The following is a 13,973-nucleotide window of genomic DNA, read 5'->3' on the forward strand; positions in this document are numbered from 1 at the left end:
ATGTGTCAAAGTTCATCTTACTTTAGGTCATTTAGGTAAGAAGCAAATAGAAGTTGTAGCATAAACTAGGAGCAAAAGCAGAATGTAAACAGTCAGAATGTTAAACCGAAGTTGCTTACTGGTATATCTGTGAACAGAACAGAACTTATTGCTGCAGAATTTACTTTGTTTTCCTAAAATACTTACATAGGAACTCGGAGGAGCAGTGGACTTTCCATTTCTCTCCATGATACTGCATGACCCAGAGTTTCTCCAGCAGTTTGTTTTTCTGATCTAAATAGGTTAAATCTCATTGGAGTTTAGAATACAAGAGACAATCTTACTGAAATATGTAAGATTTGCCTTTACATGTACTTTCTCCTTCATTTGTCCTCCCAAGGTGCAATGCCTCATGCTTGGATTAAACTCCATCTGCCATTTCTCTGCCATATCTGTAAATGATCTATATTTCACTGTCAACAACTCCATCAATCCACAAACTTGCAAATCCACCCATCTACATTTTCATTCAATCATTGATATACTGTACAATATATAACAAACAACAGAGGTCACAGCACTGATCCTTGTAGAACACTATTGCTTTAGCCATAGAAATGGCCTTCCACCCTTACGTTTGTCTTTTATGAGCAAGCCAGTTTGAAACCCAAACTTTCATTTCACCCAAGATCTGTGCAACTTTTTCTTCTGAATCAAATTACCATGAAGGAACTTATCAAATGTCTTACTGAAGTCCGTGTGACTAACATTCACTACCTTAGCCACATCAAGCACTTTTGTAACCTCCTCAAAAAACTATCAAGTTTGTAAGGTATAACTTGCCTTACACAAAGCCATGCTAATTGCCCCTAAGCAGACCATGCCTTTCTAAGACAGGGTTGAGGAGGAATTTCTCCTCGGTGAGTCTTTCGAACTTCTTGCCAGAGAAAACTGTGAGGTCTTAAATAAGTTCCTAATCAGCAAGGAATCAATAAATATGAAGAAAGCACAGGGAAATGGATGAGGAATGTCAGATGAGTTTGCAAGTCATTACTTCCTATAAGTTGAAAACTAATATCAGAAATGGCTGTGTTGCTTCACTCTTGGATGAGCTGAATGCCTTTTATGGATGTTTTGATAGGGAGAATAAAACTATACTGGTTTGAATCCCTGCAGCCTCTGACGATTTCAAAATTATCTGTCTCAGAGGCTGATGTATGAACATTTTTCAAGAGAGTAAAACCTCACAAGGCTTCAGGTTCCAATGGTGTACTGGTAGGGCACTGAAAATCTATGCCAACCAACTGGCTAGAGTGTTTACGGATTTCTTCAATCTCTCACTGATGCAGTCAGTGCTTAAAAGGGGAATCAATCATACTGCTGTCCAAGTAGAGTAGGTTGAGCTGCCCCAACGATTATTACCCAGTAGTACTCTTATCTACTATGATGGAGTATTTTGAGAGGTTGGTCATGGCTAGAATTAACTCCTGCCTGAGTAAGAAACTGGACCTGCTGCAATTTGCCTACCGCCAGAAGAGGTCTGCGGCGGATGCAATCTCATTGGCTCGCCACTCAGCTTTGGACCACCTGGACAACAGCAGTACATGTATCAAGCTACTGTTTATTGATTACAGCTCAGCTCATAGTAATCAATAAGCTTCAAAACCTGGGCCTCAGTACTTTATTTTCAACTGAATCCTTGACTTACTTACTAGGAGACCAGTCAGTATGTATAGGAAATAAGACCTCCTCCTTGCTGATAATCAACACTGGTGCACCTCAAGGATGCGTACCTAGCCGACTGCTCTACTCTCTCTGAACCCACATCTGTGTGGCTAGGCACCTAGAAATTTGTTGATGACATTATTGTTAGCAGAATCTCAGATGGTGACGAGGAGGTGTACAGGAGAGAAGTAGATCAAGTGGTTGAGTAGTGTTACAACAACAACCTTGCAATCAGCATCAGCAAAACTGAAGAATTCATTGTGGACTTCAGGAAGGCAAGTTGAGGAAACACACACCAGCCCTCATTGAGGGATCAGCAGTGGAAAAGACGAGTAGCTTCAAGTTCTTGGGTATCATCATCTCTGGGATTCTATCCAACACATTGAAGCAATTATGAAGAAGACTAGTGGCAATATTTCTTACGGAGTTTGAGGTGATTTGGTACATCACCAAAGATTCTCACAAACCTCTACAGGTGTCTCACTGCCTAATATGGAGGCGCAAATGCACAGTATCATAAAAAGCTGCAGAGGATTATAACTTCAGCCAGCACAATCATAGGCACTAGCTCTCCATCATCGAGGATACCTTCAAAAGGCACTGCCTCCATCATTAAGAACCCTCACATCCAAGACATGTCTGCTTTTCATTGGTACCATCAGGCAAGAGATACAGGGCCTGAAGACACACACTTAATGTTTTAGAAACAGCTTCTTTCCTCTCTGCCATCAGATTTCTGAAAGGTCCATGAACATTACCTCAGTATTTTGTTCTCTTTTTGCACTATTTATTTTTAAAATACTCCTTATTGTAACATAGTATTTTTTTATGTATTGGACTCCACTGCTACTGCAAAACAACAAATTTCTCAACATATGTCCGGAATAATAAACCTGATTCTGATTCTGAATGGCAAAACAGGCTCAAGGGGTTAAGTGACCCATTCCTGTCTTGACATTTTATGGCTTTAATATGAAAAAGATGCACATTTGATAACGGTTCAAAATTTGTGATAATTTGATACAAACCCACAAATTGTTTGATTGTCAGACACCACCTCATTGAATTGCCAGTACTCCTGAGCACAATTCTGCTGCATAATGGAGTCATGGAGAGGTAGTGCAGGGAAACTGGGTCTTTAGCTTACAGAGTCTGCACTGACATTTGTACTAATCCTAAACTAATTCCAAAGTTATTCTTCCAATCTTGGCACTCATCTTTACCTAGATTCTACTACTCACTACACACCAGGGGTTACTAACAATGGCCAATTAATTAACCAATCAAGGTGTGTTTGGGATGTCACAGAGAAGATGTGCAAACTCTACAAAAACTGCACTGTGGCTGGGACTGAACCTAGGTTTCAGGTGTAATGATGAGCAGCTCGACCTCTCTTCCACCATGCTGTCTGTGCGTTGGATACCTCCTCTTGCTAATCAGCATCAAACTGGGAAGGAACAGGGGCTGCTCATGAACCGATGAAACTCGTTGGAGCAGGTAGATAGACAGACCCCAACCACACTTGTTGTCTGCATCTTAACAAAATAAATTATATTATGAAATGCTAAGTACTCAATGCAGATAGTGGATCACCTTTAAAAGAAAGATATAGCATAAACCTCATGTTTCCTGGATAAGTTAAATAAAATGTGATGGATCACTCAGTATGGTACTGGACTGTGATGCAGTCATGAGTCAACTTGATTTCAATATTCAAATGCTTAATTTGGAATATGAAATAATTAAAAGTGCGTAAGTTTATTTTGAAAGGTACAATATCTCACCAATGACATGGGTTGGGAACTTACCAGAGCAAAAGAAAACAACATTGCTGATTAATTAACTTCAGATGCTGGAAACAGTGGATTAGACAGGATTAACATTTTTGGTTAAGAACCATTCACTGGAAAGAATAAAGGTTCTTTAATCTGAAGTTTAAATCTTTCTCCACAGATTCTTGCTGGGCTGCTGATTATTTCCAACATTTTTGATTTTTATTTCCCTTTCGCCTTTCAGATTCTAAGGAGTTAATTTGCAATAAAAATATTATATACTTGTTGGTCATATGGGTTCATTGTACAGTAGCTGCATAGTGCTAAAAATGATGCACGTGATGACAATGGTAATGTACACTCAGTGGCCACTTTATTAGATACTCCTGTACTTAATGAAGTGATCACTGAGTGTGTGTGTTCATGGTCATCTGCTGGTGTAGCCCATCCACTTCAAGGATACATACAGAGATGCTCTTCTACACACCACTGTTGAAACCTGTGGTTATTTGAGTTACTGTCCCCTCTCTGTCAGTTTGAAACAGTATCACCATTCTCCTCTGTCTTCTCTCATTATCAAAGCATTTTCACCACAGAACTACAACTCATTGGATGTTTTTTTGTTTTTCACACCATTCCATGTTTATGCTAGAGACTGCTGTGTGTGGAAGTCTCAGGAGATCAGTAATTTCTGAGATATTCAAACCATCTTGTCTGACGTCAATAAAGAGTATTTACGAGCAGGTATACTGCTGGACCTAGTAAAGTGTCCATTGAATATAATCTATTATTGTTTTTTTCCTTCTTCTAACAAGTAAACATCATGGAGCAAATGGTACTCCTATGCAGGTCAACGCTTCTGAGGTAAATTAGCTTGCAATCCCTAGGAGGAAATTGTCTGTTTAAGCTGTTCTTTAATTTTATAATCACTTAGATATAAGTCCTCAAAGGATGCCAAGTTTGACTGTTGTCTTTAAGGAAAATAACAAAAATCATCAGATGATGGACACCTAAAGTAAAAATGAAAATGCTGGAAATATTTAACAGGTCAAGCTACATTAATGGGAAGAAATATAGAGTTAATGTTTCAGTAAGCGAAGGTAAAATTAGTGTCAAAGTTATTTGTGTCAAATAAGCGTCCAGCCAATGAATAGTGAAGATAGCACCAGTGCAAATTTTAAGTATATTTAGGATCATTTCAATAGGTGTGTATGAGACCCATATATCTGACACAATTGAAATTTTAGACCAGAATGTAATCAACATATTACAATTTTGCACTGCGCATTCCCAGCAGGTTAGGCATCACCAATGACTCACAAAATGTCAATGTTTTGCACAGAAAGATCACAGGCCTGAAATGTTAACGGTCTCTCTATTCTGCCGGATCTGTTGAATGCAAAGAGCATTTTCAGTTTTGTTAAAGCATACAGTACATGCATTTCTGGTTTTAGGTGTACTTAGAGAAGAACACTGTCATGAAGATTTCTTGGGCTACTCATGAACACCTTCACTTCACTCAATAATTCCTGAGACATCAGTGTTATGAACACCAGTGACACACTCATCTTGAGCTTCAGCAGAAACTGAGCTACTCATCTCACATAAACTATCAAAAGTCAGAAGGGATTAGTCAGCGAAGAAGCTGAAAAGAAATATTCACAAATGGGTCTTTCTATGAAGCTCCCTGCATATGCAGAAATTAGATAAAAAGGAATTTAGGGTTAAAAAAGGGATTACTCACAAAAAGGCAATATCATCCATGGCTTAAAATGGAGTTATGACAGAATTATGAGACATACGTGTATGTAGGAAAGCAGCATTGCAATGAGCCTCTACAGGCACAGGTAATTGTAAGATAAACTGTGAAGCAACAAGCAATCTGCTCAGCAGGTTGAGGACTGTTTGTGGGAGGGAAGGAATTGTCACTGTTTTGGGTCGAAACTCTGCATCAGGTACAGAGTGTTCCTTTTCCCAAATAAATAAGGAATGTGGCCAATTAAATGCCTTGGTAATAATGGTGGAATAACCTGTCAAATGGTGAAGCTGTAAGCTTTTGATTATACTTTATTGAAATTTTCCTATCCGGCTTGATCTGCAATATAATTATCATGTGGTGGGTTCTCCTCCACGAAACGTGACCAACCTGTGACTAAATCACCTGCATTTAGGAGTGACAGGCAATTTGCCACTGCCCAAAATAAAAAAATGGGCACTGCTGTAGAAGACAAATGCCTGTCACAGCTTAAAGAACAAAACAGTCCAGGGCTGTACTGCCAATGGACCTGAGGGCCTAAGACCTGTAGGGCTTGTATAAAAGCCTCACAAGCACCTCACAGGCATATTAATTCAGGATGAAAAGTGAAGGTCTTTGATGCATGATAAGAGAACATATTGAATTGATTTCACAATGAATGCAGAGAAGGATGTTTTCATTGTATACATCATGAAAAATATACTTTTGAAATTAACAAAATCGAAGTAGTTTTGGAAAAGTAATATTTTTTCTAAGAAACAAACACAAAATAGTGGAGAAACTCAGCATCCATGGATAGGAGAGGAGCGTGGACCATAGGAGAAAGGGAAGAAAGAGGGAACCAAGGGGGAGATGATAAGAAGGTGAGAAGAGGTAAGATGCCAGAATGGGGAATAGAAGAAGTGGGGAGGGGAGGGAATTTTCTTTATACCAGAAGGAGAAACCAATAATCATAACATTGGGCTGGAGGCTACCTAGATGGAATACAAGGGTATTCCATCCTGAAGATGGTCTCATCGTGGCACAAGTGGAGGCCATGGACCGACATGTCAGATTGGGAATGGGAAACAAAATGTTTTGCCACTGGGAAGTTGGTGTCTGCTACCCTCAGCCTGCTGCCCCAGCACACAACAGCAAACATGATAGCAGAGGCTGTGGTGGCCAGTGCTATCATGTTTGCTGTTGTGTGCTGGGGCAGCAGACACCAACAGAATCAACAAACTCATTTGTAAGGCCAGTGATGTTGTGGGGGTGGAACTGGACTCTCTGACGGTGGTGTCTGAAAAGAGGATGCTGTCCAAGTTGCATGCCATCTTGGACAATGACTCCCATCCACTCCATAATGTACTGGTTAGGCACAGGAATACATTCAGCCAGAGACTCATTCCACCGAGATGTAACACTGAGCGTCATAGGAAGACATTCCTGCCTGTGGCCATCAAAGTTTACAATTCCTCCCTTGGAGTGTCAGACACCCTGAGCCAAAAGGCTGGTCCTGGACTTATTTCCACTTGGCACGATTAACTTATATTATTTAATTATTTATGGTTTTATATTGCTATATTTCTTCACTATTCTTGGTTGGTGTGGCTGCAACAAAACCCAATTTCCCTCGGGATCGATAAAGTATGTCTGTCTGTCTTCTGCTTTTGGTGGTTGGAGTGGAGGTGAACAGGCAATGAATAAACTAAAATCAAGTTTACGCGATTACAACCAATTTTGCACACACTTCTGAAAGAATTCATGTCAGTCAGTTATATGGTATGGTCAATTTTCTTGTAATAGTGCTCTTTCTCTGCTTTTCAGCTAGTCCAATTGACAATCATTAATAACAATTTAACGCCCAAATCTCACCACTAGTAAGATGATCAACTATGCATAAAGAAACAGCTTTTTATATTGCATAAGTATCTAGAGCAGTATCATTTATGAAGCCATTACTCCTACAGTCATAGGCTGAGTGCTACATAATTCATTGCAAAATAGTCAGGTAAACTGATCCAAGCAAGGACCTACGTCATTGTACTGCCCGGTGGTTTCAGTAGGTACTTTTCAGAGTTAGGGACCAGAAAATGCCAGAAGAAATTGCTAATAAAGAAACAGATCAATTTCATTAGATGAAAAATGATAACACAGGAGGCACAGAAATCCTTGCCTACCTCACTTACACTGACACCTTTCTCCCATCAAGAGTATACATTTATTCCTTGGCAATGCTTTCCAACATCTGGAAGAGTGCTGCTTCTATTATGGTTTCACTTTTTAAGAATTGTTCCTAAGGTTTGAGCTGTGATGATAAATGCCAGTAATTCAAGACATTTAGCTGGAAATGCCACTGTTCCTGAAACAGAGGAGTGTTATGTAAGGATTGCTGCATAATTTATCAGCAATGTCTAAGACTTCCCATGCATCTCAGTCAACTTCATCTATACACCTAAGAAATATGCACTGAAGCAATCACCAACCACTCCACTGCAAGGAGGTAAATATTGAAGAGCACATCAGACTTAGCTACTTTTGCATACCTACTAGTCACCAGCTGCAGATCAAAGTTTGGCAAAGTTCTGATGAAAGTTTGATCTTCCTTCTTGATCAAAAATCTGAAATTGGATAAAAATAGGTGTGAATCAGACAATTTATGTCCTGACATGCAAATACTACCTAGCAAAAACAAAGGGTTATCATTGCTATGACTGAAATAGTGAAGACTTAAGGGTCAAAACTTTTGAGAACTCTGTAATTATAAATGATCAAAAATGTTAATTAATACAAATTTCACCTTGCTTTACTTTGTTATGACTAAGCATTTATTTTAGACATCTTTCAGAAATTAACTGAAGTATACACGTTAATTTTAGTATCATATATAAGGCAATTCATGGAGGAACTGTTTTATTTTTTGCATAATTTCTATTCCAAATGCAATTTACTTCTCCGGGCTACAAGTCTTCAGGCACTTGATATTCTGTTGTCCAAATTTCTAAAGAAGATACCAAAAAAAAGAGGTTGGATCAGGCAAGACTGAACTTTATTCAAAAGTTTGGTCTTCCTGGTTGTTTTCTTTGGAAAGAATCTAAGGTCCACTTTAATAAAGATTGCTAAAAGTACAAAGAGGTTTGATAGGCTTAAGAAATTTTCACTGCTGGGGAAAAAACAAATTAGCTCCAAAAAATACAATTTATTCATTAATAAGTTCAACAAATAATTCAAGAGAAATTCCTTTAGTCAATAATTAGAATGTGGAACATGGTACCAAAATGTAATAAAAATTTAAGTGTTGGAAATATTCAACAGGCTAAGGCATATCACTGCAGAGAGAAACAAGATTAACATTTCAGGCCAATCTTTTCTCATGGGAATTTACCAGAAATGACAAGAATGATTTTCTTTCCAAAGCCTTGTCTTTTGAGTATTTCCAGCATTATTTCAGACTTCTAGCACCCACAGGCAGCAGAAGAATCAAGATGAGATTACACAGTAGTAGTCAGAGGGAATGCGATTTATGACCTTCCTTCAGACAACTTCAGTATTTATAAAAGAAGATATCTAGACAGTTGTTGTTGAGATGAGCATAGATTTGGAGCACAAAGAGAATCAAAAACTTCAGGATAGCAAAACTGACAATATCGAAGTTAGTTAAGCTAACCAAAGCTGAAAAGACCCTATTTCATTTTTGCCTCCTTGTTAGCAGCTGTACAGCTGGACCACAGTCATTTGAACTGGAAGAATCAAAAGCTGCTCTACCACTTCATCTTGGTATGACAACAGATGAATCCGGGAAATTATATTCCTATTAATCCCAAGGAAACTCATGGAAGTAGCTATCAATAATTCTATAAGGTGGCACGTTCATGAAGAAACTGACTAGCAATGTTCAGTCCAGGTTCCATCAGCATCATTTGTATCTCATCTCTTGAAAGTGTCGATTGAAATATGAATACAAAATAATGAATGGTAGTGAGGGGATGTGAATAGTTATTCTGAACATGAAGGCAGCATTCAACTAGCAAAACAGGAGCCAGCAATGGTTAGTGGGAAAGAGGTTAATGGACAGAATCAGGCAAAATAAGAATTTATCAGCGATCAATTACCTAAATTCCAGTTATCTAAAACCAGAGATCTCACCATCTTCTACTACTTCAGTAACAATTATGTCAAAAGGTTAAAAAAAAATCAGTTACTTCTATCATCCATGGCTTTAATTAACAAACAGGACATCCAAGACTACAATGTGAACTAGATTGCATCAAGACTCAGACTGAATAGTGTCTGTTTTACTTAAGTCCAAGATGACCACCTCTAACACAAAACCATTTTCCAGAACTATCAAACACCTAACACCAGTCTTCTCCACCATCAATAAGCTGCTGCCCAACAGTCACTATTGGCAAGAAAGAACTTGTATTAAATATTAACTTTCAGAAAGTCAGGATGTCCCATATTGCCTCAGTAACTCTTCACTACATTACTACTAGTAACAAGTTCCTAACACGAGGATGAGGGAATAGAGTTAAGATGGTGCCATTAGGGGGTGACTGTTTGCTTGCCGCTCGAATGGGAGTAATCTTTTCACTTAAGACTACTAAGCTGAAACACACAGCCATAGCTATGGGTACTTCAGCAAACAGCACCACTTTAAGATGTTTAAAAAAGTTTATGATACTCGAAATTGACAAACCTTGGATGGCAGACTTGTGAGAGCAGTTTCCCTTTAAGGAAACAGACCTGGGGTTGGCACACTGGTCTGCAAGTGCGATTGAAACTTTAGATCCCCACTCCCGATTATCCTACTGGCAAGTGTTCAGACCATGGAAAATAAAATTGAAGAACTCAGAGCACGATTACTGTACCAGAGGGACATCAGGGACTGCTGTGTACATTGCTTCACAGAAACATGGCTATACACCACCATTTCATAAGCAGCGTTGCAGTTTGATGGCTTCACAATTTTCTGCAAAGACTGTACAGTTAAGACTTTTAAGAGCAGAGGAGGTGGAGTATGATTTATGATTAACTCATTGTGATGCACAAATGTGGCAGTTCTCTCTCAGCCCTCCTCACACTGGCTAAAACAACTAGTGGTCAAGTGTCATCCATTTTATCTGCCAAGGAAGATTTCCACTATCATCCTGGTAGTGGTGTACATTCCACTTCAGGTAGGCACTGGAGGAGCTAAGCAACATAATCAGCAGGCACGAAACTAAGCACCTGATGCCTTCTCTATCATTGCAACAGATTACAACCAGGTCTGCTTGAAGAAGTCTCTGAACAACTATTACCACATATCACTTGTGGAACCAGAGGAGCCAACACACCTAACTACTGTTATACCACCATCAAGAACACTTACCATGCCACCCTACGCCCACACCTTGGAATGTCCATCATCTGGCTGTACTTCTACTCCCAACATCCAGGCAGAGACTAAAGACCGTAGCATCAATAGTGAGGACCAAGAAGGTATGGACAAGGCAAGTAGAGGAGTGTATACAGGATTGCTTTGGACTGGACAATATTCAGGGATTCAATCTTTCAGTCTGAGTGAAAATGTCACAGTTGTCACAAAATTCATCAAGACCTGAGTGAACGAGTGTGTGCCTTTAAGAACATACTGGACATACCAAAAGCCATGGATGAAACAGTAGATTCATAGTTTGCTGAGGGCTAGATCTATAGCATTCAAGACCAGTGATCTAGAACTACACAAGAAGTCAAGGTTTGACCTATGGAAGGCTATTTTAAGGGCAAGAAAACAATTCCGAATTGTTTAAAGGCCAGAGATGGAGTTGGATGCATGTCAGCTCTGACAGGGTTTGCAGGTCATATCTTCCTACAAAGCAAAACCTAACGTCATGAATGGTTGTGATACTTCCCTGCAGACGAGCTCAATGCCTTTTGTGCATGCTTTGAAAGGGAGAATAAAACTACACCTGTGCAAATCCCTGCAAAATCCAGTGACCTTGTGATCTCTGCCTCTGAGGCCGATATCAGAACAGCTTACAGGAGGGTGAACCTTCACAAGGTATCAGGCCCTAATGATGTACTTGGTGGGGCTCTGAAAACCTGTGCTAACCTACTGCAGCAGTGAGAGATCGAAGAGTGTTCAAGGACATCTTCAATCTCTCTCTGCTGCAGCCAGAGGTTCTACCAGCTTCAAAAGGACAACAATCATACCAAGTGCCCAAGAAGAACAGGGTGAGCTGCTTCAACAAATACCACCCAATGGCACTCACATCTACTGTAATGAAGTGCTTTGAGAGGTTGGTCATGACTAGAATCAACTTCTGCTGAAGCAAGGACTTGGACCTGCAATAGTTCTACAGCGGATGAAATCTCACAATCTCTCCACGTAGCCTTGGATCACCTAAACAATAGCAATCCTTACATCAATCTGTTTACTGACTACAGCTCAGCTTTCAACACCATCATACCCCTCAGTTCTAATCATCAAGCTCCAAAACCTGGAGCTCTGTGCCTTCCTCTGGAAGTGAATTCTTGACTTCCTCACAGAGACCACAGTATGTGTGGATTGGAAATAACATCTCCTCCTCCCAAGCTTGAAGATTGATAAAAGCTGCAGGAAGTTGTTAACTGTGCCAGCTCCAACATAGCAGTAGCCTTCCCAGCATCCAGGACAACTTCAAAAGGCAACACTTGAAAAAGGTGGCATCCATCATCAAGAACCCCCATCACCCTGGACAAGCTCATTGCCACCATGACAGAGGAGGTCCAGGAGCCTGAAGACACACATTCAATGTTTCAGGAACAGCTTCTTCCTCTCCACCATCAGAGCTCTGAATAGACAATGAACCCATGAACACTCCCTCAGTAATTTTTTCCCCTCTCTTTTTTCACTACTTACTTAATTGTCTTTTTCAAAAATCTACATGTATTGCACTTTATAGTTTTTATTATTATAGCAATGCAACGCTGCTGTAAAACAACAAATTTCACAACATATCTCAGTGATTGTAAACCGAATTCTGATTCTATTGAACAATTGGGTGTGTAATCTAAAGTGAATCCACTATGTGGCACTGTAACACAATTAAATTCACTAGCCATGAAAATGTAAACATCACTTCTACCACTTAAAATGTCTGCAGATTTTTGAAAATAATTTTACAAACTGAAAATGTCCATATTGTATATTAATAACTTTAATAATAAACAATGAGCTGCATTGACATTTTTTCATAAATCCTGAATCTATTTTAACATTTATATGCCACAGAATAGCATACATTCCAATACAGTATATCTAGTCTATACTTCCTGAAAGTTAATGGCATGTAAAACAAAGTGATAGTATTTTCATTAAAATACCAACAGCACACTTTTCTCTTATTGCAATATTAAAATATTCAATTTAATTACTTTCGGTTTATGTGACTTGACTTCACTCACACCAAAACATTTATTCACTTTACCATATTAGGACAGTAACTGCAGTTTGTATAATCTATAAAATGTACCACAGTCACTCGCTATGGCTACTCCAAAAGCTTCTGTGAATTCTACTGCTTGCTGAAATGTATACGTATCCTCGGAGTTAGAAGGAAGGTTCGCAGTGTTCCAAATGATTCACAGCATATTACACAGTCATAATCAATGAGATAAAATTGAAGACAAGCATAAAATGGTCCTACAGGAAATGAAGTTAATAGTGATGGGTAACAAATCAGGCAAAAAAAATGTAAATTTTAAAATTCTTTTGGCTTATCTCTCATGCACAGGAGTTTCAGAACTTGCTGGAATGATGAATACAGGGCAATCTTTCCATATCATAGAAGTGTCAAATTGGACAGATAGAAATCACAACAGTAGTACAATGTGCCTGCTTATCCATGTGGATTGCATGCCCTTCCATTGCTTCGTACTGACTGAGCCAAGACATACTTAATGAAAACAAAAAACTCCCTTATCAGTGTCAGCTGATCACTTTAAGATCGATAATTGGTTATTTATGTCTCCAGATCAATATCTTGGTTTGAGCAGGTATTCACTGGCACTTATTTTCAATTTGCTTGGAATTCTGTACAATTGTTTCATGTATTCCTGGCCCCTGATAAAAAAACATTTTCTAAAAATATTCCTTTGAGAGATCTTCCTAAAATTCTTCTGCAGTAAAGTTTGGCTCCATAAGTATTTGATGTCCTCATACATTGGCACTTATGTAGTCACTCTTCATGGCAAAGCCAGAAAGTGCAGGCAAGACATTCAGCCCGAAAATCTTGATGCCCAGACTAATCAAGAACTACATCCACTTTATGTGGTTCTCTCAAAATGGATGCTAACATTGCATTTGCCTTCCTCACCACTGACTCAACCTGCAAGTTAACCCTGAATGAATCAAGCATGAGGGTTCCAAGTCCCTTTGCACCTCTTATGTTAATTTTTCGACACATTTCAAAAATAATCTATGCCTTTATTGCTTCTACCAAAGTGCGTGACCATACACTTTCCAACACTGTATATGATCTGCCATTTATTTGTCCATTCTCCAAATCTATCCAAGTCGTTTTGCAGATTCCCTGCTTCCTCAACACTACCAGCCCTTGCACTTATCTTTGAACTGTCCGCAAACTTAGTCACAAATTCATCAATTCTGTCATCTAAAGCATTGATATATAACTTGAAAAGAATGGCCCCAACACTGATACCTGCAGAACACCTCTAGTCACCAGCAGCCAACCATAAAGGTTCCATTTACTCCCGGTCTTTGCCTCCTGCCAGTCAAC

At 39.1% G+C, this 13,973-nt stretch overlaps 1 protein-coding gene across 5 annotated transcripts in view; it reads right to left on the reverse strand.

The window, feature by feature from the left end:
- The window catches only part of LOC132394131 (guanine nucleotide-binding protein G(I)/G(S)/G(O) subunit gamma-7-like), a 323,380-nt gene that overhangs the window by 261,353 nt on the left and 48,054 nt on the right, over positions 1-13,973 (reverse strand). For 3 of the 5 annotated variants that reach the window (XM_059969908.1, XM_059969909.1, XM_059969904.1), the window contains one exon: positions 7,758-7,832. Coding sequence is in view for 1 of the 5 variants with exons in the window: in XM_059969903.1 (XP_059825886.1) it covers positions 187-273; positions 4,797-4,865; positions 7,249-7,253 (161 nt within the window). In the remaining 4 variants the exon portion in view is untranslated. Of the gene's footprint in view, positions 1-186; positions 274-4,796; positions 4,866-7,248; positions 7,269-7,757; positions 7,833-13,973 lie in introns of those variants that run through there. The other 2 variants (XM_059969903.1, XM_059969907.1) reach the window with 2 other exon arrangements.

This window comes from Hypanus sabinus, chromosome 5, assembly GCF_030144855.1.
Source record: "Hypanus sabinus isolate sHypSab1 chromosome 5, sHypSab1.hap1, whole genome shotgun sequence".
Classification (NCBI taxonomy): domain Eukaryota; kingdom Metazoa; phylum Chordata; class Chondrichthyes; order Myliobatiformes; family Dasyatidae; genus Hypanus; species Hypanus sabinus.